General features: G+C 35.0%; 3 protein-coding genes across 9 annotated transcripts; 2 read left to right on the plus strand and 1 right to left on the minus strand.

Annotated features, from left to right (window-relative positions):
* Positions 1 to 39: 39 nt before the first annotated feature.
* On the plus strand, positions 40 to 5939 carry LOC7460935 (histone-lysine N-methyltransferase ASHR1). Of its 4 annotated transcripts, none has more exons than XM_024601916.2 (14): positions 129 to 281; positions 435 to 580; positions 674 to 808; positions 913 to 967; positions 1053 to 1171; positions 1646 to 1734; positions 1811 to 1892; positions 3139 to 3243; positions 3550 to 3634; positions 3712 to 3831; positions 3987 to 4093; positions 4220 to 4289; positions 4730 to 4793; positions 5465 to 5939. In XM_024601916.2, exons 1-14 carry the CDS (start codon positions 182 to 184, stop codon positions 5625 to 5627), a joined length of 1440 nt encoding a protein of 479 aa, XP_024457684.2. In that variant the 5' UTR covers positions 129 to 181; the 3' UTR covers positions 5628 to 5939. The 4 variants fall into 4 exon arrangements, 3 of the variants coding, with proteins under 3 accessions (XP_052309151.1, XP_024457684.2, XP_052309150.1); XM_052453190.1 differs by lacking the exon at positions 5465 to 5939 and adding an exon at positions 5245 to 5425; XR_008059304.1 differs by lacking the exon at positions 5465 to 5939 and having other exon boundaries at positions 40 to 281; positions 3987 to 4105; positions 4730 to 4796.
* A 706-nt stretch (positions 5940 to 6645) lies between these two features.
* LOC7469130 (uncharacterized) lies at positions 6646 to 9547 on the plus strand. 3 transcript variants are annotated; one of them, XM_024602070.2, is made up of 7 exons: positions 6646 to 6822; positions 7104 to 7281; positions 7372 to 7457; positions 7705 to 8442; positions 8584 to 8805; positions 8902 to 9026; positions 9111 to 9547. In XM_024602070.2, exons 2-7 carry the CDS (start codon positions 7225 to 7227, stop codon positions 9197 to 9199), a joined length of 1317 nt encoding a protein of 438 aa, XP_024457838.2. In that variant the 5' UTR covers positions 6646 to 6822; positions 7104 to 7224; the 3' UTR covers positions 9200 to 9547. The 3 variants fall into 3 exon arrangements, with proteins under 3 accessions (XP_024457838.2, XP_024457840.2, XP_024457839.2); XM_024602072.2 differs by lacking the exon at positions 7104 to 7281; XM_024602071.2 differs by lacking the exon at positions 6646 to 6822 and having other exon boundaries at positions 6852 to 7281.
* A 780-nt stretch (positions 9548 to 10327) lies between these two features.
* LOC7469131 (serine/threonine-protein kinase MPS1) lies at positions 10328 to 15827 on the minus strand. Of its 2 annotated transcripts, none has more exons than XM_024602068.2 (6): positions 15455 to 15827; positions 14728 to 15129; positions 13562 to 14505; positions 13048 to 13248; positions 12407 to 12568; positions 10328 to 11191 (listed from the first exon to the last, which is right to left on the minus strand). In XM_024602068.2, the coding sequence occupies exons 1-6, from the start codon at positions 15618 to 15620 to the stop codon at positions 10622 to 10624; spliced, it is 2445 nt and encodes an 814-aa protein (XP_024457836.2). In that variant the 5' UTR covers positions 15621 to 15827; the 3' UTR covers positions 10328 to 10621. The 2 variants fall into 2 exon arrangements, with proteins under 2 accessions (XP_024457836.2, XP_024457835.2); XM_024602067.2 differs by having other exon boundaries at positions 13562 to 14574.
* Between the last annotated feature and the right edge of the window lie 7031 nt (positions 15828 to 22858).

Genomic DNA, 22858 nt, shown 5'->3' on the forward strand with positions numbered 1-22858 from the left:
AAGAGCGCGTGACTTTAACCCAAATTTTAGGGCATGTTTGGGAATGCGAAAATTGGAGGAAGGGAAGGTCAAGTTATATTCAAAATATGTCTGCCCTAGAGTTGTAGTGTTGTACTCTACTAGATGCGAGTGGAGGGGAGGGGAGAGGCTAGTCCAGCCTGAGTAATCTATCTATCTATCCATGGAGGAATTGCAAAATGTTGTTAGAGATGGTGGATTAGCTGTGTCTAATCTTCCGGAGAAAGGACGATGTCTGCTCACCACCAAGAATTTCAATCCAGGTCTCTCTTCCTCATTTATTTATCATACACTTGACAAGTCCAAGAACTCAATAGCTATCTGATAGGAAATTGCTTTAGTTTCTTGAAAGCGAAGCCAATTCAACGCTCAATATCTTTCCATCTGTAAATTAAATTGGCCATTTGTATTCGCAGGAGAAGTGATTTTAAGGCAAGAGCCCTATGTCTGTGTACCAAACAACTCCTCTACTGTCTCGAGATGTGATGGATGTTTTGCATCAGAGAGCCTCAAGAAATGCTCGGCTTGTCAAGTTGTGTGGTACTGTGGAAGCACATGCCAGGTGTTACAAAAATCTAAGCACGCAATTTCTTTTTTCTTCCTTTAAAATGGGAAAACTGTGTGTTGAACAAGGGTGTTTGTGTATAATTCTCAGAAATCAGAGTGGAAGTTGCATCGACTTGAATGCAATGCTCTCTCTCGGCTTGAGAAGGAGAAGCGAAAGGCGGTTACGCCTTCTATTCGTTTGATGGTTAGACTTTACCTTCGTAGAAAATTGCAAAATGAGATGGTAATTACTTTATCAATCTCTGGTTCATTGTTCATCACATACTTGCTCAATGGGCTCTTGTCTTTGGCCTGTGCACTTACAAATTTAATTGTTTTGACTGCCAGTTCATCCCTACTAGTGTTACAGACAGTTACAATTTCGTGGAGGCATTGGTGTCGCGTATCCACTCATAGTGTGTAGTTCATTTCCTCAATGTCGTGGTTGCTTAAAATGCTTGTTTTGTTTAACCTTATATTTGGTGAAGACTTGAAGGACCTTGATGAGAAGCAACTGGTGCTATATGCACAGATGGCCAACCTTGTCCACTTCATTCTTCAATGGCCTGAGATCAACTTAAAAGAGATTGCCGAGAACTTCTCCAAGGTCCCCAACTTATTTTATGCTGTACATTAGTAATTTGTAGATGTTAACCACTATCACCTAAAGCTGTTTCAGCAAGCACTCCCACAGTTCAGCTGATTTATATGCTAGGAGTAGTTGCAAGCTTTCTTAAATGTGTTTGGTCTGTAGTTTCATAGTCCCTATCATAAGCTTCCCTTGTGCGAAACAGCAGGGACAGTGCAATGTTGTTTTGGGAACTTTTGCACAGCATTTCATGCATTATTTAAGAATTTAAGGGTTGTTTTAAGTTAAGCTTTTAATTCATAAGTGCTCAACAAAATCTTATGTAGAAGTGCACAGGATCCATAAAAAAGTGATCCTATGTTTTATTTTCGTGCGGATTGCAGTTGCAATTGCAATGGAAACTGATTCTATGTAATGCACTGAGACAAACCTCCATCTGAATCCTTTTCTGATACTTAGTTTTGGCATCTGTTCCTCCACAATGAAATGCAGCTGGCATGCAATGCCCATACCATTTGTGACTGTGAACTCAGACCTCTAGGCACAGGACTCTATCCTGTTGTTTCCATTATCAACCACAGGTAATTATTAGTGGAATACTGTGAGCTTGTCATCTTTCCTGGTCGTTGGTTTGCCAATTCATTCTGGTGCTTGCAGCTGCATGCCCAATGCTGTGTTGACATTTGAGGGAAAGTCATCTGTTGTTCGAGCTGTAGAGCATATACCAGAAGGAGCAGAGGTAAGGTGTGCTTTCTACTAATCATTGTACTTTGTACATTAGTTGAAGAACTGTAAGAGGTAACTGATTAGTTGGGTTTGCCCAGGCCTACTTCCTTGATGATTATGTAAAAATTTATTGGGAAACCCAAGGCTCAGAAAATGCTAGAGCTGTGAACGGGTTATTCTAATATATATTTGTTTTAATTGTTCATCACAGTGTAGTCTCAGGGATTTTAATCCTGTTTTATTAAAAACAAATCCTGTTCTGCACCAGTTTATATGTTCAAAAACAATAAGCATTTGCTAGTGACCATTTGCATCAAAGGGACTGTTATTGTCAGTAACGTAGATGAATATGATTGGATATTGAAAATACTTCTGATGCAAAATTCAGGATTCAAGATTTGGATTGGGACTTAATTCTGAATACAGAACCATGCTGAAGAAGTTGTGAGACCTTAGACAACAGGCAGCAGCAATATATTAGTCATGTTAAAGGACATATCAAGACTGAAATTGTGTGGTTAGGAGGGAAAGCATGTTTGAGAGGAAAAATACTTCTGATTATGAAGGTATTAAAAATATGGGAATTCATAGTTCTTTCTTGCACAAATAGGAATAATTTGGTCTGCAAAGGATACACAAATATCTAGTTATAGGGACGAGGGAAATGAATCCATGCAATTTTGTTGGGAATTGCTGGAAGGTATTTGTTGAAGATCTAAATTTCACTTTTTTTCCTCTCTTGAGCAAACACTACATCGTTATAGTCTGTTCATTACCTTTGATAAAATTATGAATAGGATAAACCTAGATATTAGTTGCATGTTTGTTAGTTCCTCTGGATTTGTATTGGACTGCTCACAAGGCACATAAACCATTTGAGGTTTGAAACCATATAGACTTCCAGAAAGTGACTTCACATTTTTCTTTACCGATATCTAAAGCAGTGGCAGTGACAACTTTTGTCAGGTTGTTTGAGTCATGCCTATTACAATGTCTACATGGAAAAAAAATGATGATTCCTTGACACAGGATTCTAGGAGCTGTGGCCTGCTGGTTTGGATTAGCTTTTTTGAAGCTTCAATGAACTTTATTGTATCTTTAAACCCTCCTTTTATCTGCTTCTGCTGTTTTCTGGAAAACATCATGTTTGGGACATTTAGCTATGGTGTAAATTGGCATTAGAATGCAAATTGTCTCTAAATTCTTAAGTACTTTTATTGATGTAATTCTAATGTTATTTGTTATGTTCTTCTTTTAAGGTGTCGATAGCTTACATAGACACTGCTGGAAGCACTATGACTCGGCAAAAGGCTCTCAAAGAACAGTACTTTTTCACTTGCACATGTCCCCGCTGCATCAAAGTGGTACCCTCCTGGCCTAAATTTATAAGAATGCAGCAGACACATGCATGTGTAAAGTATGCTAGGCTTGTCTTCATCTTTCCCTCATAAAATATTTTGCATGGAAAAAAATATTATGAGGAAATGGTGTATCAAATTCTTTTGATTTTTGACTGCTCTTTGATAAATCTAAGTGATTTCTGTAATGAAACCTGTTTTTAAAGTGGACTTGTGATGATCTGAAAATAAGAGGTTCCACCATATGCATGAACACACAGACACGTACATTTGTTGCCAGCTAAATTTTTTTGCATACTGTTGATGGGTCAGTACGATGATATCCAAGAAAGTGCGATTCTGGAAGGCTACAGATGCAAAGATGATAGATGCAATGGTTTTTTGCTCCGTGATTCTGGTATATGATTATGTTGTAGTCATTTCAATCATACAAGCTTCGCTGTTTTTTAATTCTTTTCTTTTTGGGTATGGCAGAAGACAAAGGATTTATATGCCAAACTTGTGGCCTTCGTAGGAGCAAGGAAGAGGTAAAAAGGATTGTATGTGAAATAACAGCAATTTCAGACAAGAAACTCAAGTCTACTTCCCCTGGAAGTATCCTTTTCCTGTAATTCTTTATTTCCATTTGGTTACATAGGTTTGCTTCTCGCCTTTCCATTGCTATGTTTTGTTTTTTTTCTTTGTTGAAACGATACTTCCATTTACATTTGACAAAATTAAACAAGAGTTTGATATTTAACTAAGTTTAGATCACGAGGAAGTTATTTCTCTATATAAGATGATTGAGAAACTTCAAATGGAGCTGTGCCATCCTTTTTCAATTAGTTTGATGCGAACTCAAGAAGAACTTCTGAAGGTATTTCCTTAGGTGTGTTTTCTTTTTAATGATTGTTCTCTTACCAACATTGAGCTTTGTGTTTGAAGCAGTATGTGTAAATGTTAAATAAATGCTTGTGCTGAAATGTGTTATTTGGCTTTTCAGATTTTGATGGAGCTAGGAGATTGGAGAGAAGCTCTGGCATATTGCAGATTGACCATTACTGGATATCAAAGTATGCCACGCGTTGACTGGAGTTCTGGATAGGAAATATATTAAAGCTTATTTTAATTATTCTCTGGTTTTTAATAATGGAAATGGGATACTTTTGTCTAATATGGTAACATGAAGGCTTATTCCTTCAAAAGCCTTGGAAACTCAAGCTTCAAGATTTTGTAAAACTATCTACTCCAGCCTTGAAGGCTAGGAAAAAAAATTAAGCTTAATTCAGCAAACATAGCTCTTATATTCTGTACTTGGGCCTGGATACTCTGAGTTACTCATTGTTGGTTGACTAGTTTCTTAACAATTATATTGTAGTGCTTTAATATCAGATTTATTTCTTTTACACTGGGTCCTTTTGTCCATGTAATTCATCTTTTTCCATTTTCGAATTGCAGAGCTGAAATTGGATTGCTGCTGACATCCAAAACTTTGTTCCCTGTCCTATTGCAGGAGTGTATCCAGAGCCTCATCCTTTGCTTGGGTTGCAGTATTATACCTGTGGCAAAATCGAGTGGTTAGTTTTTTCCCTTTTACCTCTTAGATTCTATTATTTTAATTCCAACCCCTTCCCCCCTCCCTTTTCTTGATTCATTTTTGACATGCTTTGACAATCCCTTTGAAAGCCTATCTTGTCAGAAATATGGCTTTGAGGTTCAAAGTCGTTTTTGGGCGTGTAGAACTTACAGTTACAGTGACTGGAACACTGTCTACATCCGGCAGATTGTGAATCATATCACAATCTTCTTTAGCTTAACCCTTTTAGTAAAGGATGACCAAAATCAATTAACTATACCAGTTTAACAATTCAATAATGTAGGAGACAGATGTTGTAATTTGGCATAAGAAATGGGGCCGATTAAGATTGGCACATGCTTCTCATTTCTTTTTTAAATTTTCTTGCTGCCTGACTTCTGATCCTGTGATAAGCAATGATTCATGGAATCTCTTCGCTTTTTTTATGCTAGAAACCAAGAACTGAATGGACTGTGTTTGGAGTATTCAAGATATAGTGAGGACATCTTATTGTGCATTATTTAAGTGCTGCACCCCATGCCCATGTACAAACAAAAGAGAAGAACTTCAAAGAATATTCTCATACTTTTTTGAGAAATATCTTCATTGGCGCCACACTTGTGGAGTTTAGACTAGTAGTTATGCACTGAACCACTGTTATTTGTGTTACAGGTTGCTTGGTTACACAGAAGATGCTATCAAGTCACTGACTAGGGCTGTGGATATACTTCGAATTACTCATGGGACAAACAGTCCCTTCATGAAGGAACTCATGATGAAGTTGGACGAAGCACATGCTGAGGCTTCCTACAATCTTTCATCGAAAGATGAGTAGCGTGCTGCTATCTTTGCTCGATGAGCTTGTTCTGAGTGATTCTGTTGAGCTCTGTCCGGCCATCATTTGAGAAGCGGATTTACCTAGATCTCACAGCACTACTTTATACGTAATCTCTTACATCAACTTGCATCTGAGAGCCATTTCTCCATTTTTCTGCCAACAACAGCAGCTGCAGCACTCAATTTGATTTAACTCTCGTCTTTGCTAGCCAGCTCTCATCAATGTTTGACTCACTGGAGATTTCGATGTAAAGAATATTTTTAAAAATAATATTTATCACAATATTAAACAGGTTATTATTGCTTTAAATTACTCCGTGAATGCTAAAATCTTTGATTGCACGCCTGCATTACTTTACTACCACTTGAGTTTCTAATGAAATCCAAACTCAAATTTAATGTTTGAAAATCTATACTAGAACTAGAATCCAATCAAAGGAAGATGAGTTTATGTCTGATTATCTATTAATTAAAGTTGCAAGATCATCCGAATCTACAAGTCATTTTCATATTCCATAGAGACATCATTATGATTTTACTTCTCCATGCGCCACTTGCTTCATTATCTGGGACGTGAGCGCCTCCTGCCGAGCGCGTGAAATACGCTCTTTATCTCAGCGGCTGGGTGATTAAAGAGCAACGGGCTGTTTAATTCCTATTTATTTTTATATTTTAAAAGTTTTTTATATTTTAAATTAATATTCTTTTAATATTTTAATAATAATATTAAAAATAATTTTTAAAAAATAAAAAAATATCATTTTAATATAGTTTTAGATAAAAAATATTTTAAAAAATAACTACAAATACATTGTAAATGATTTGGATGTTTATAGCTTATAATTATAATTATTTTTTAAATATTTTTTATTTAAAAATATATTAAAATAATATTTTATTTTAAAAATTATTTTTGATATTTTAAATTAATTTAAATAAATTTAAAAAAATTTAAAGTAAAAAAATAAAATAAAAATTAATTTTTTTAAAATACAAACATGTTGGAGAGAGATGGCAAAAAGAGAGTGGATTTTATGGTGGTTTTTTTTCCTGTGAGCTTAGGATTTTCAAGAGAATGGATGAGCATCACTTAATAAGACTCGGATCAGATGGCCTGACTACCCAAATCCTCTCTTTCAATCTCTTAAACAACAAGGCAAATGCAAATGGTTCTTGTGGAGAAACATTCGATGGTAATTTTCTTAGTTTTACCATTTTGAGTCATCATTCTTCTCGTCTTTCCTTGCTTTACCTTTTGGTTACATCCTAATCCCACTCTTTCAATTATTATTATTATTATTTCATATGGATTTGATTATATATAGCAAATCATACTCTTTCTTTCTCTTTGGACTGGATCTGGCTTCCCTTGTGTTTCTAAATTTTACAAAACCATCATCTCTGTATTGTAAATAAATGAATTGCAAGCCCTTCCCACCCCAGTAATTATCAAACTGAGTTTTCTCTTTTTTAGATCGTACGAGATACCATGCCCATGTCGTATCATGACACACAACTACTTCACCTTAATACGATGCGGGATTCTGGCTTCCTGGAGTCATTTTAGGGCAAGCTAACCTTAACAGACCTGCTCTATGGACATTTTAGGGCAAGATAGTCTCGCCGACCTGCCTGCCTTTAAAGAGTGCAACGTTAAGCAATGATTATCTCAGCATTTTTTGTTGTTGTGTAAAGCCAATGTGGCGGCGCAGGTGTTTGATATGTTTGTTGACTTGCTGCAGAATACAGTTTGTCAAAAGTGCGGTGATCGTGGCTATCCGGAGGCTCTAAATTACTGTGTAAAGTGTAAAGTTGTTGCTGAACACACGTAAGCTTCCTCCTGTCTGCCTTTATTTGATTGTATGATTAGATTGATTTTTGGTAGCTCTAAATGTCTTACTGTCTAAACTTGATGCCAAATTGAGACCCAGAAATGAAGCAACCAAAATAGAAGGAAAGAATCGGCATAAATTGATTATCATCACTGCTGCTGCTTATTACTTATGTTGTGACTGTACACGAAATCATCTGTGTATTTTTAGTAACTTCTGTGCTTCCTTTTTTATATTATTCAGCTACTGCTTAGATGTTGTTCCCAAGGATTTTGATGAGGATGTGGTTTGGACGTGTTGGTTTTGTTTATCTGGGAATGATGGCGGACATAATAATACGTTGGACAGTTCTAGTTATACCCAATTATTAACGAGTGATCAAGCAGTTAAAGTTGTAAGGAAACAGAAATGGGAGGCATCAGATGCATACTTGAAAGCTCTGAGAAAGGTAGAGAGACTAAAAAGGGGTCCCTCTTTGCAATCTGGTGAGGCAGAGGCAGCTAAAAGGGTTTGCTTGACTAACTCAACTGATCAAGAATCAGACTGTTCTCACCTTCATAAGGACAAAAGGAGAACACTGGCCCGGGGTGAGAGTTCTGATGAGCATCAAAAAACGAGAGAACATGGTATAATGATTGTAGAAGATAGGGGTGGCTCGAATGAAGAGGTATTAACTGTTGAAAGAGAATCATTTCAAAATGGCAAGAGTGATCTGCCCAAAATTTCAGACCGTGATTCCAATGTTAATGTACAGCAACCTTTTGAGGAGAACATGAATACACTGTCTGGCAGTGAGAGTTGTGCACAGGATCAGAACTTAAGTGATCAGAATAGATTGATTCCGGATGTTGGGGGTGGCTCAAATGAAGCGGTAAATTGTATTGAAAAAGAGGCCTCTCAAAATAGCACTGATGATCTGCCAAAAATTTTAGATCGGGATTTCAACACCAATGCACAGCCAATTCTTGATCCCATATGGAGGTAAGAATATCGGGTTCTCTTTTTATTTTGTCATGTTCCTTTCCTTACTTTGGGTGTTTTCCTTTTTGTTTTTTGGGTGGGGAAGGTGTATTCTTTAACTTGTACAGAGCATTTAACCTATTCTCTTTGCAAATTTGGCAGGGGAAATTTTACTATCAACGATGGAAATTTTGATGTTATGAAAGGACTGGTGGCCTATACATCTAACCAAGCATCCCCAAAAGTTCGTGAGACAGCTAGTTTGTTGCCAGGATCTGTTTCTATAGAAATGCTTCCTAGGCATGAAGTGTTTCCGAAAAAGTTTGGTACTTCAGATGTAACAGCTGAAGATATTGGCCTTTATTTCTTCCCGGAAAAAGAGAGGTTCCATTTCTGACAATATAATTGAACTAGACCTTTGATGAGTTATATCCTGTTTTAATTCCTTGAACCATTTTTCCCTCTCTTCAATTACTGCAGAGATGAACGAGCCTTTGATGAGTTAGTAGATAATATAATTGAACAAGACCTTGCCTTGAAAGCTGTTCTTGAGCATGCAGAATTATTGGTTTTTACATCTCTTCAATTACCTTTGCAGAACTGGAGTAAGCTTTGCTGCCATTACGTGTTATCTTTGTCTGTCTCTGTTCTCATTGAACTGAATGAATGCTTGAATGATCTTTTTGCAGGATATCGGGGAAAGTATTATCTGTGGGGGTTGTTCGGTAGACAGAAGCTTTCTAACTATTCAAGTAGAAGAGAGCATGCTACAGCTTAGACTTTGTAAAATGATGGGTAGAGGCAGCTCAGACAGATCAGAACTGTATCATGTCTCCGTAGGCAAGGAATGCTGGAAGGTAATTAGCATGATGCAGAGAAGACATAATTCGAAAATTCCAGCAATCTTTTAATGGATCAAGTCTTCTATCATTGTGTTATAAAGGAAAGAAATGGGCACGTGGGAAATATTACCACGGCAAAGTTGTCCAATTTTGAGAGTTGGGGCTGTGGTGATGAATTTTGCATCTTTATATGCTGCTGTGATTGGCAGAGATGAATCTTGACACAGATGCCTCACTGTCGCCTATACAAATATGAAAATGAAAGTTGTTATTTGTCGTTTAAAGCTTGCAATTCTCTTACACGAGGCATCTCATTGTCTCCTCTCCTTTATCCCTTCTCTTCTATTATTGTTTTCTCAGTGGGGATCATAAATAAATAGCTGATGAGTAACATGCCTTGAATGGATGAAAAGAAATGTCGGTTTATTCCAGTCTGCGAACTGGATCCTACCGCTAGAACTCCTTTCAGGGAAAAAAAAAAGATTCTGCCGATCAATCACACTATGCCTAGATTCTGCAATCCGTCTCGAAGTTCCCTGCCCGGTTCACAAGCTGAAAACTGGGAGTATGTGCTCCAAGCTACAGGGTGTTTTTCCCCACTTTTTTCTCAAACTGGAATTTTTAGCATTCCTGTTTCCCTTCCAACATTGAACATCTAGAACCATGTTGTTATTGACCAAGGATAATGCTAGAGATACCAAGATTCTCCAGAAAGATAGGGTACGCCCTTATTAGCAGACTTCACGGAAGCATTCAGTTAATACTCCATAGTTCGTATTTCACCTCTGGCTACATGGTGATCATGGAGCTCACAACTGGCTCTCGTTTTTTTCTAGGGCCTTCCACAATCAATCAATTGTAGGATGCAAAAATTCTCTGCGACAAGGGAACCGCAGGCAAACTACTTAAAGGTGCTCACGCCACCATATATAACGATAATATATATATATATATATATATATATATATATATATATATATATATATATATATATATATATTTATTATCGTTACTTGCTCGTTGTTGACCTAGCCAATGTGTTGCAAAATGTCTTAGAAGATCCATGAGAAATGACTATTCCAGTTAAGCCGAGAATCAAGTCATGTATGCTGCTCAAAGTATATGTGAAAGATTACATCCAATGTCACACTGCGCGCATTCATCGGGTCCGTAAAGGAGATACATACAAGTAAAGAATTGGAGTTCAATACTTCTGTTCGAAGTCAAAATAAAACAACAGGGATGATTACACCTTATAAAGGGTACGACGGCCATGATTTCTCATATTCCCCGAAGAGAAGAGCTTCCCGGAGTTGACTGCCTACCTCAAACATGGATTTATACACCTGAAACTATTCCTAAAATCCCTCTGACTTTGCTAAACATTCCCGGAGCTGAAAACAAAGCTTAGACATCTGAGAGAGCAACTTATATTGTTGGTCTCGTGATGTTAATGACTCGGATATGAGAGTGCCTGGGTTAAGCAATTGTTGGAGCTCATGGCACAGCATAGAAGCTTCTTGGTCACTGCCACAAGTTTCTGCAACAAGTTGAAGCAGTTCACAACCTTGATTCTGAGATTCAGATTGTTGAGTCGGTACTGGTGGAACAAGAAAAGGATGTTGGAGAAATTGAGGGATCCTCCATCTCTCGTTCCTCTCCCAAGCCAGGCATCTTTTCATGAGATCAAGAAGCCATGGATTGGAAACTGGCTCATAAGTTATCTCATGGTTTGGATCCGTTATAACTTTGAACTTGGCCCAAAATGTTTTGTACGCAGAAAAAGGGGTTCTTCCATACACCATTTGGTAGAGGATGCAGCCGAGGGACCAAATATCTGATGGCCGACCACACTTTATGGTGTTTCCATTAGCATCACTCTCATTGCACATGAATGCCTCTGGAGACATGTAGCTTAGGGTACCTACCTGCCGAAACAGAATATGAACCACTAAGCAAAATAGCACGAACTAAAAAACCTTTGAAATAAGCTAAATTGACAAATAAGCAATCCCCTCATTTCTGTAGTCAAAGCAACTTCGTCGCTTTTGTGTACCATTCGGACAGCAGCCCTTTCAGGGGTTCATTGGGTACCGATTCACCCTGCGTAGATTGACTGAACGCAGAAAGCCTTCCACTGGCAGGCAATCGTATTTCACAGATTTCTCGTTATTCAAAAATATTCAGAACAAAAGAGATTCTAAAGTGGCAACATGTGGTCAGTCACAGATGGGCAACAAGGTGAAATAAGCATTCTAATAAAATCACTTTCTATGTTTACTATTAAAAAAATTAATCAACAAAAAATACTTTTAGAAAAATATAATTTGGTTTTTAAAAAATATTTTTTTTTTATTTTGGACTGTAAACACTTTATAAAAATTATTATTTATTAATCATATTAAACTTAGTTTTTAATTTTTTATTGTTATATATTTTGTTTTCAATCTTTTTTTTTTTAATGTCTTATTACGCTTAGCTACTATGACGCGGGAATCAAGGCAGGCAGCTAAAGGACTACTTGACCACCAGAGCTAAAACTCCAGGAGATATTCTCAATAGAACGGAGTTTCCTGGTTACTCATCCTTTAGAATTTGATTTAATTTGATTTTTATATCAACTTTGATTATCATTCTTTTTATTGTTATTTTTTTCTCTTATCCTTTTTTTAATTGAAATTTTTTATCTATCAAATTTGATCTTCATTCTTTTAATTGTTATTTATTTTATTTGAAATAATTTATAAAATATATTTTTTTAATTTCATCATTTTTCAACTTTTTTATCTGTTAAATTTAGTTTCTATTATTTTAAATATTATTTATTTTTTAAAAATTATTTATGAAATTTTTTTTTTTCAATTTCATTTTCCTTTTAACCTTTTTATCTGTTAAATTTGACCATCATTCTTTTAATAAACTTGAAAAAAATTAAAAAAATATTTTTTATCTTATTTTCCATGACATAGTCAAACACTAGAAAGTATTTTTCAACTTATTTTTCATGACATTACCAAACATCAAAAAATAATTCTAAAAACTACTTTTAAGCAAACAAATAAAAACTAATTTTAAGCGAAGAAACAGGTTATAAATCTAATAATAGTTTGGAAAACCAAATGTGAGGAATAAGTAAAATCTACCTGTGAATCCCTTTGAATGTTAGTAGTATCGCTCATTATGGCTTTGGCGATACCAAAATCAATCAACTTCAGAGAACCTTTGACAAGAAGAAAATTAGCTGGCTTCAGGTCAGAGTGCACGATACGTTCCTCATGTATGGTATTGACAGCTTGAAGTATTTGCTGCAAAATATTTGAACAAAATAATGTCAATCCCCGTTGCCATTTAATTAACTATGAACAAGACCAACAAGTAATGTGTGCTTTGAAGACGATGTAAATTTGCTACTTGATAGGTATACTATGAAGACAATGTTGCATCAGTGATATAAAACAAATGTGTTTCTTCATCCGTGCCAAATACCCTTCGATACAAAATATGAGAGAAAGATGGAAAACCAAACAATGCCATATAATCAACATCATGCCAACATTAGAAACCTATCCAGTATCCACCCCATGATGCAGACCAAGTCTCAAGAATGAGAGCAGGGGCACCATTACAATGCTTCATTGAAACAAAGAAACATTGTCCCCACTGTCTACAATGACTTTCTTTTAGCAATAAACACTAATATCTAGATTACTATGAGAAAAAGCTATAGAGTGTTGCTATAACCAAAACTGCAACTATGAAGCAAAATAAGGTGTAGCCCAAGGACCTGCCAATAAAATCTCAGCCAATTCTCATCTATCGTCTGGTTGGGGCTATCCATCTCCTTCCATTTCTGGGACAGCATGTGAGCCAAATCAATTTCCCCGTATTCAAGGACCATGTATATACACCCATCATCTTTGACTCTTCCATCTTTATTATTTACAGAGCCACTCATGACTTCGTGGAGCAAAGTTTTATCTGTCACCTAAATCCAAAAGAGACTATTAGAGATCTACTAGATAAAAATAAAGCAAGAATAGATGCCAAGCCTTGGAAATATGGATTCTGATGAGAAGAAAAAGGAACACCAAGCTCAAGTATAAAAGATATATTATTCCGAGACAAGATTTATCATCTTCTGTAATGAGATCTCAAAGCACCTATGTTGCAACCACAAAGTATCGAGTTCGTGTAAATTGGACAAACAGAGAGAACATGATAATATTCTATTGCAAACATATTGCCCCAGATTAAATCGGAGATTAGTGCATGATTCTTTTAAGGCTGTAAGTGAATACCTCATAATCTATTAACTGTATAATGTTGTTCTTCCCCTTTAGTTTGTTTAGATAAAGAATTTCCTGACAAAAACCATATGCAGTTCCATAATCACGACCCTTGAGCTTGATTTTCTTAAGTGCATAAATTGTGCAGTCTGATGAAATGACTTTGTGAACCTCACTGCTTCCTCCACTTCCTATCTTACCAAGCCTTTGATAGAGCTTCCCATTAACTTTAAAGAACAAGTCAGGGTCAAGATTCCTTTTTCGAGGCACTGATGCACCTTTACTACTTGAAACTTTTTCTTGTTTTTCATGTTTAGGAGGCTCCAACTTCACATCTGAAGATGGGTTTTTGGACATTGGAGGCTGAGATTGTACAGCAGCACCATCATCTGCTGGTTCAATATCCTCAGTGGACCTATCAACAACAAGTGAAGGATTGTTTGCAATGTCACTTACTTCAGGCACACCTCTCTGTTGCTCCTTAGGCAGGTCCTTAAACTGGGAATGGATAGAAGAGGTAGAAGGCCGGGTTGCAGCGGCTCTCAGGTCAATTAGCATGCCACTTGTGTCCTTCAATGTAGGAGGTGACAGCTGCTCCAAATTCCCTGGAGTAAAGCTCTGAGAATTTGCATTAGCATCCCTCAAAGGCTCAACTGCAGCTTGAGAACCACTCTCACGAGAGCAATATGTCATCGAGTTAAGCATGGGTGCTGAAGTAGAATGAACAGATGTTGTGGTAGCACAAGATGGTCCAACAACAGAAGATTGAGTAGCTGGTTGGCTTAAAAAGTTCCTCAATTGATGCAACTGATTCTGAATAACCATTGTTCTCTTTGCCAGTGATGGTACAGCTCCATCGGACCTCAAAGTGAGATCTGATTCCATGTTCTGCTGCTTTGTTTCATCATTGATCACATTTGACACCTCTACTTGATTGCTCACATCCCATTCCATTTCTGTCAATGCAAGTGAACCCATATGAGAAGTTAAGTTCTCCAATCCAGTGGCCATTCCATTATCGGCCCCTGCAAGTTAGAAGATAACAGAGCATATATATCTAGAGCAAAAAATTTAGAAACTTTTGTCACAGCATCACGGATTAGATGACAGACAAACAACTAATCCAGCAAAACCAACTATCAAACCACAACTAAAAACAGCAAGGAACAGCATATTACCCTGGGAAATGGTGTTGTTCACTGTCGAAAACTGGACTTTTCTCTTACCCTCAACAAGTTGAGATTCTATGCATGTCAGGGGCATCGGATTATTCTCTTTAGTATCGATAGCAGATTTTGGTTGCTCTCTGTGTGCATCAAAGGGATTGAAACTCTCATCAAACGTCTTCGTGATTGTTCCAGGAAACGAAGGAGGTGAGATTGACGCATCTTCATGACTTTCCCTGATAACAGTAACTGGATTCTTTTTTGGCAAAGTTGAGTCTTTACTCAATGGAACAACATCTTGAGAATTCTTCGTGCCTGTAGTTGGACCCGCATTTGAAGCTACAGTTCTTGACGCTTCACGTTTTGGAATTAACGTACGTCTAGGCTTAGTGCTATTACTCGTCTGCATTATACCTAAAACGAGCATATCAATTATTTAGAGCTTCAACGGTTATTTCGTTTTTTAACGCATTAAGTTCACAGTTTTCAAAAAAAATAAAAAAGAATCCAAATTGAAGAAGTTAATTCCATTTTAATAATAGAATCATCAACAGACATGGTAATCAGGATTCCTGGATTAAGCCTTCATTTAGCTTTTTAGTAAATGACAGCAAATAAATAAATGTGCCAAAATTGAGCACTAGCACCTAAGGCTAATATTCAGAATTTCTTAGTAAAAGAAAAATCTAGAGAGACACAAAGCACAAAAAAAGTTATCGATAGAGAGTTGCGGTGGTACCAAGGGGGCGGTGGCGCTTGAAGGCGGCTTGGACATGCCGGAGAAAGTCCGGCGGGGAGGAGGACGAGGAGGAAGAAGACGTCGTGTCGGCGGCGTTGGTGACGGGACGAACGAGATTTCTTTGCGGAGGTGCAGATGGGACCAGAAGGTTAGCCTCCCTGTCCATGACCGGATCTGAACGGCATTTCCGTCAAGGAGAGGGACGATTTCGGAAGTAAAAGAGCAAAATGAAGATTTTAATTTGTGGAAATTAGTGTTTGTGTGATGTCCATGAGAACTTTTGAGTGCGTGTGTTTGTGTGTCAAACAGAGAGTGGAACCAACCACAATCGCTCTTCCACTCCTGCCAAAGCCAACACAGACAGAGGGAGAGAGGAGCGTCTTAAGTTTCGAAATGACTTGTTGGCGCTCTCGACTCAATTCTGAATTTGGGCCTTTATTGGGCCCCTTACTTTTTCTCATCTAAAAACCACCTAAGGCTAATATTAATACTGGGCTTTCTAACACGTGGATTTGTAAGTGGAAAACTCAAAAGCTTTCTCCAAACCGCTAAGAGTATTTTAATGGCAAATGCTAAATAAAAAATCTAAATAGTTAATATGGAATTTAAAATATATTGTAAATATAATTTCTTTTTATCTACACTCCAATAGAAAAAACTATTTTAACAATCTATTTATACATTTTCCATGTTTTAGCTTTAGTATCTCGTCGAGAAAAAATGCTATTTTACTTGTTGATTTAGCATTTCCGTTGGAGTTGCTAAGAGAAAAATAACCATTAATTTCTTTTGCGTATAAATTTTACAGTAGAGTACTGCTCTTCTAGAGATTTTTTCATTAAATAATGTGATCATAATATTCATATTTTATAATTTAGAAAACTTTTTATACAATGAAATGCCACGTCATATTTTGTAAGAATATGGGCAGATTCCATGATTTTGTCTTAAAAGGAGTTTTTGTATAGGCAAAGCAAAACCCATTGCATTTCAGGACTGAACAGGCTCAAAATCATAGAGGAAATAGAATCGGGCAAGTTGAGCCTTCATATTCTCAGACACTTGGGCCAAAAGTGAAGTTCATTGGAGTAGCAATTAGCCCTTTTGAGCCCAATACCACTTTAGACCGCCTGGAATTTGGAAATCCTATCTCGAGACTCTGAGAAATTCTCTCCTCTTTTTAACCGGGCTCCTTGGAATGTACAAGAGTATTTATCTCCTGTTTATTTTTTTGTTTTAAAAATATTAAAAAAAAATTGAAAATTTTTTATTTGCTTTAAATTAATATTTTTTTGGTATTTTCAAATTATTTTGAAGTGCTAATGTCAAAAATAATTTTAAAAAAATAAAAAATATATTTCAAACGAAAAGTATTTTGAAAAGCAATTCCAACCATATACCCCATATTTGTTACTGCTGCCGCTGTCGGTATAGAGGAGAAACAAGACGGTATAGAGGAGAAACAAGAGTCTATACAGAACAATCTTAGTACAGTTTGGTTCGAATATGATGCATCTCATGTCCAAAGTTCTGTCTTTTTTTCTAACAGCTTGTCCTGTTCAAATCTGCTCTATCCAGTTCAATTTTACCGAATAATTTTGAAACTTAATCGTGTATGTGAAAATTCTCTCTGCAGCTATGGTGGCACAAATTTTCTCGAGGAAGTGGGCAATGATATAAGTGAGAATCATCATGACAAAACCTGGCTACTTCTGTCAGACCAATCATTTTGCTGGGCATTCCGGATAAGTACCTTTAGATTGGGCATTAACCTTTTCGCCTGGTGAAGTAGCCCTTCTCCTCTCCGAGGACCCAGGCAATCCTATAATTGGGGAGCCACTGCTTCCATGGTAAGCCCAAGAATGTACGAAGATAGGATACCTCGAGTGAAGAGTCTTGACCGAACATAAATATAATTGGAGTGAAAATTAACCAAAGCCAGAACACTATAGCGTGTGAGTAGACATATTATTCTATTTTTATCAGTTCATCTTTTCTATTAAAAATGTTGAACTTGTTACTGGGATAAGATGGTTTTTTCATGAGGATTCATTTGTCAATGTTGATTTGGATGGGATGGATTGGTCTTTGCAATTTAAAAATGAACATTAAATGAATGTATTGCATTAAAAAAAAACCTTAAATTGAAGGGTTTTTTTTCATTATTTTCAATTTTCAAGCACAATAATTTTGAGTCTATCATACTTTTTAGACTTTTTACCCTTGATTTTGCTATAATAATCAATGTGAATAAGGATCAGCTTGGTCTTTTTAGAGGTACAAGAAATAATTAAAAAAAAAAGAGTCAGCACTTGAAAAACACGTGTCATTGTGTGTGTGTTGGGGGGGGGGGGGGGGGTTGTGTTCAAGCAGCATGTTCGATCTCCTCTGGCTCCCAAAAATGCTCGACCGTCATGTCTCTCGCATCGTCAAGTGAGGGCATTTCCAATGGGGTGGCACGTCCATGGTTGTTCGTGCATGATTGGGCAGCGGTGAGATTTTTTCTTTCTCCATCCTTTTTTTCTCTCTCTTGGATTCAGGATTCGTGCTTCCTCATCCAAAATAAAAAGGTTTCCTCCCATTTGTTTTGTATATGAATTATAATCATCATTTTTTAAATTGCTCTTTGTTTGTTTTAAATTATTTTTTTATTTTTCTTTTCAATTTCATTCATTGGTGAAATTAAAAGGTGTCCTCCCATTTTCTTTTTATTTCAATTATAGTCTTCATTCTTTTAATTGCTCTATAATTTTTTTTATGTTTCAATTTTGATCCTTATTCTTTTAATTACTAATTTTTCATGAATCTTTTTGTATAATTAATTTTTTTTCAATTTCATCCATCAACATTTGATTGATTGATTGAGAATTGGGTTTCTTGTTTTTTTCAAATAGGGTGCTTTCGATCTAATAACCCGGATTACAGGCTGGAAAAGTTAACGCAAGCTGATTTTTTAAAAATGGGCTTTGTGATTTTTTTTGTTTTCTTTTTTATCCGGTTATCCTGATCTTATGACCTAAGCCATGAGTTTAGCAGGAAAACCCTGGTTTGCTTAGCCCTAATTATCAGGGTTATAAGATTTTCATGCGAACCCAAGTTGATTTTTTAAGTCTTTTTTTACCCAATTTTATCCTTTCAGTTTTAATGGGCTAGAAAATGAGCTACATCATTGTTTCATTTTGGAAAAATATTTTTTCTCGGGTTATCATGATTATTATTTTTTAATTTAGTTCATATGTTATCATTGCTGATTTTTTATTATCTAATTAAAATAAAAACAACTTATTTGATCCAGTCAAATCTATGACTTAAGTCACGGATTTGTTTTCCTTCTTTGAAATGCATTTGCGGCACTTAAGCATTATTTTTTGTTTGAAAAAAAAAGGGCCCATGATATAGCACAGGTCCATAGGTAGTTTTATATATATATATATATATATATATATATATATATATATATATATATATAGAGAGAGAGAGAGAGAGAGAGAGAGAGAAGATCTCTTTATTTTTTCGATTAATGTAAATATCTATATATATTAAATTAAAAAAATCTAAAAGTTTTTAATATTTTGTTGTGGCTTGGATGACAACATGGTGGATTTGTACAATGTTTTTAATTTTTTCCTTAGATCTTATTTATTTTAGTGATTGAACTTTAATTTTAATCTTATCATTTCAAATTGGATTGATTGGTGATCAGGCTTTGATGATTTACTTCATATTGCTTTCTTTTGGGTTTTCATAGTTTAAAAAAAAAGTCTTGGAATTGATTTAGTTCTTGATTTTACAAAGAAGATTTTGGTGTAGTTGTTTGTGATAAACTTGAAATGAGAGGATCAAAATTGAAAGTAAAGTGAACCAACAACCTTTTATTTAAAAAGAAAGAAATTTCTAATTTGGTCCGTAATTTTTTTTAGTCAGACAATTAAGGTTTTTTTTTTCTTCTAATTCCATCATTTTACATTATGTTGATTGGTGATTTAGCTTGCTAATTTATTTTATATTGTTTTCTCTCGGGTTATCGCAGTCTAAAAAAAATAATGATATTGGGTTAGTCCTTGATTTTTCAAAGAAGAATTCAATTTTGTTGTTTATGAAAAAACAAATGAGGGGATCAAAATTAGAAGTTTGGTAAAATAGAAGTCCATTTAAAAAAACACAATGCCTACACCTTCTAGCCTTAAGATTTTTTCCAATTTCTATTTTGATCCCTTTAGTTTGAAAATTATATGATTTAGTACAAAACTTGATTTTATTCATATTTTAATTCCTAATTTTGTGAGAGGAGAGAGAGAGTCTTTAGAAAATAACAAAGAATAGAGAATTAAAGAGATTGATTTTCCTGACTCTATTCATAAAAATAGCCAAATTTGGTGTCAAATTGTTTCTCTTGACAAGAGAAGTATCATTGGAGTGGTTTTTTTTTTTTTTTTTGCTTCCAACAAAAACAAATCGGGGTTGAGAGATCTTTTAGTTTGATTTTTTAAACCAATTTAGGGGTGGTTTTTAGTTAAGAAATTAGTTTGTTGAGGTTATAAGTGTTTTTCATGTGTTTTTAAGTGGAAATAGGTTAAAATTTAGGTTTTAAGATAAAAAAAAAATTGCATAACTCAATTTTCAGCCACCTATACAGTGGTTGAAATATGGGCATGCAAATAATGTGTCATATGCTTTGTTTTTTCAAAGCAAATTTAAGCGGACATTGTGTTGTCCATCCAATTCAAAATAAAAACAAATAAAGGTCTAACTGTGCGAGCATGTGCTGACAGGCCCACGTGCTTATGCTGATTTTAAAAGGCTTAGGCTTATTGGACCACCAAGCCCAAACGCTTGAACTGTTTATTTTTTAATTCTCAACAATTAATATTTGCTTTGTTAAAAATTAAATAATGTAAGATGTGTGTGTGTGTTTGTATATATTTAGTTGTGAGCCTCTATTCAATTCCTATGCCAATCTCTAGAAAGCTCATGTTGGCACATACACCACAATAAAGTATTACGGCCTCCAAAAGATGAGTGCAATGCCTAGCTTTTTAATCAATAACTATGTAAATTTGGCGCCCACCTTATTAGTACAATGTCAACTTTTATCGCCAATCACTTACGTCTACCAACCCTTCTTACATAATTGTTCCCCATCATTATCCTATGCAGGTGTCTGCAATTTCACATTTCATAAGGTGATTTCATGTGACCGAGATGTATAAATATCTTGGGTCACAAGGTAACTAGATAGTTCATAACACAATACCAAATATAATCACACAATTTCTAAACATATACTCTATTAAGCTCTGAGTTTCTTGGTTATATATTATTTCTCTTATGTAATTTATTAATTTAAATATCAGAGGGTTTATTATCTTGATAGAAAACTTGTTTTTGTAGGAGAGTATAAAACAACCAAGTTCAAACACCTCATCGCAATGTGCAATCGTGAAAAGCTCAAATCTAATCTAAAATTTCAATCTAAATTTGATGTGAGATTCATGAACTCAGCTGGTGACTCATTAAAAATTGAAGGGGGATTCTTATGGCAGCTGAAACTTCAATTTAATCTCATAAATTCTTGCCTCATTCTCTCATTCTCTCACCACCAATACACCCTAATGGAGTTATAGCAAGAATTTCTTATTGTAGCCAAGCAATATGTTATGAGTTAAAGCCCCGTTTGTTTGCTGGAAAGTAGTTTTCTTTGGGAAAATGAATTCCAGAAGTGAATTTTTTTTTTTTATGTTTGGTAGTGTAATGGAAAATAAGTTGGAAAACATTTTCCAGTGTTTGGTTATGTCATGGAAAATGAGGTGAAAAATAACTTATTAATGTTTTATTTTTTTCAAGTTTATTAAAATAATGAGGAACAAATCTTACAAATTAAAAAGTTGAATGAGAATGAAATTGAAAAAAATATAATTTCATAAATTATCTCAAATAAAATAAATAATAATCAAAATAATAAAGATCAAATAAAAAAATGAAAAAAAATTGAAAGATGAAGAAATTAAAATAATAATAATCACTACCAGAAAATCGATAAATACAAACGGAAATACTAAGGGAATATTTTCGTCGGTAAATTTTCGAGGGATTTTACCGACGGAAATATTCTCTCGGTATATACCTAGGGAATTACCTTGGGAAAAAAAATTAAAACAAAGCAAAAAACAATAATGATGTGTCATTTTTACCAACGAAATTACCGACGGAATAAATTCCGTCGGTAAATTCATTGGTAAATTGTGAACACTGTTCATCATGTCAATTACAAAGGGAATCACCGACGGAAAATTCCGTCGGTATTTTCCAGAGAGCTCCAGAACTGTTCACTTTTCAATTGCACTGTTAATTGTTGTTCTTTACGGACAAAATCACCGACGGATTGAAAAGTCATCGGTGTTATTTGGCGGTTTTCTGAAAAAATTCAATTAATTTAAAATTTTCATTTAAATATTACAGACGAAATCACCGACGGATTGAAAAATCGTCGGTAATTGTTGGCGGTTTCTGAAAACTTTTTATAAAATTGAAAATTTAAATTAAATATTACCGATGGAATAATTAAAAAAATTTAATATTCAATTATCCATTGGTAAATCCGTCGCTAACGAGCCCCAATAAAAAACCTGAATCCCCTTATTTCACAAGAGACAGACTTATTTCTTATTATTCTTCTTCTTCTTCTTTACTATATGTAAAAAACATCAATATCTATTTCTTTCTCTTCTTTTCTCTCCTCGTCTCCTTCTCTTTTCCTCCATGCTCGGGTATGTCTTCTTCTTCTGTTTTCTTTTATCCTCTTAGTTTTTTTTTTAATTAATATGCTTTATGATTTATTTTTTCTCTCTTTAGCTTCACTTGCAACTACATTAAGGTAAGACTTTTCTTTTTTCTTCTTTTTTCATGATTTTTTTCACTATATTTGTTTTTTATTTTATTTTTAATTGTTTTTGTTCTTAATAATTGTATAAATGTTGTTGTGAGATTTGTTTTCATATGAGATCAATTTTTAGTTGATTTATTTATAGGATTTTTAAATTTTGGCAATTGCAACTTCATTTTTTTCATATGAATTTTTTTAGTTGAATTTATTTTTTCATTTTATTTATTTGTTGCAAATTTGTTTGAGTTGATTTTCTTATTCTTTTTTCCAAGCATTTTTAGTATATATTATAGAGTGTTGATTTATGTTAATTTAATTATTTTATAATTTTATAAAATGAATTTTTTTAAAATGTTTTTAAATAAATTTCCGTCGGTAAATCCGTTGGTAATAAAAAAATATTATTACCGACGCGTCTTTTCCGTCAGTAAATCCGTCGGTAATAATTTTTTTTTATTACCAACAGATTTACCGACGGACAAAAAATTACCGATGAAAGATTCACCGACGGAGCATTTCCG

This window comes from Populus trichocarpa, chromosome 5 (genome assembly GCF_000002775.5).
Source record: "Populus trichocarpa isolate Nisqually-1 chromosome 5, P.trichocarpa_v4.1, whole genome shotgun sequence".
NCBI classification, from domain to species: Eukaryota; Viridiplantae; Streptophyta; class Magnoliopsida; order Malpighiales; family Salicaceae; genus Populus; species Populus trichocarpa.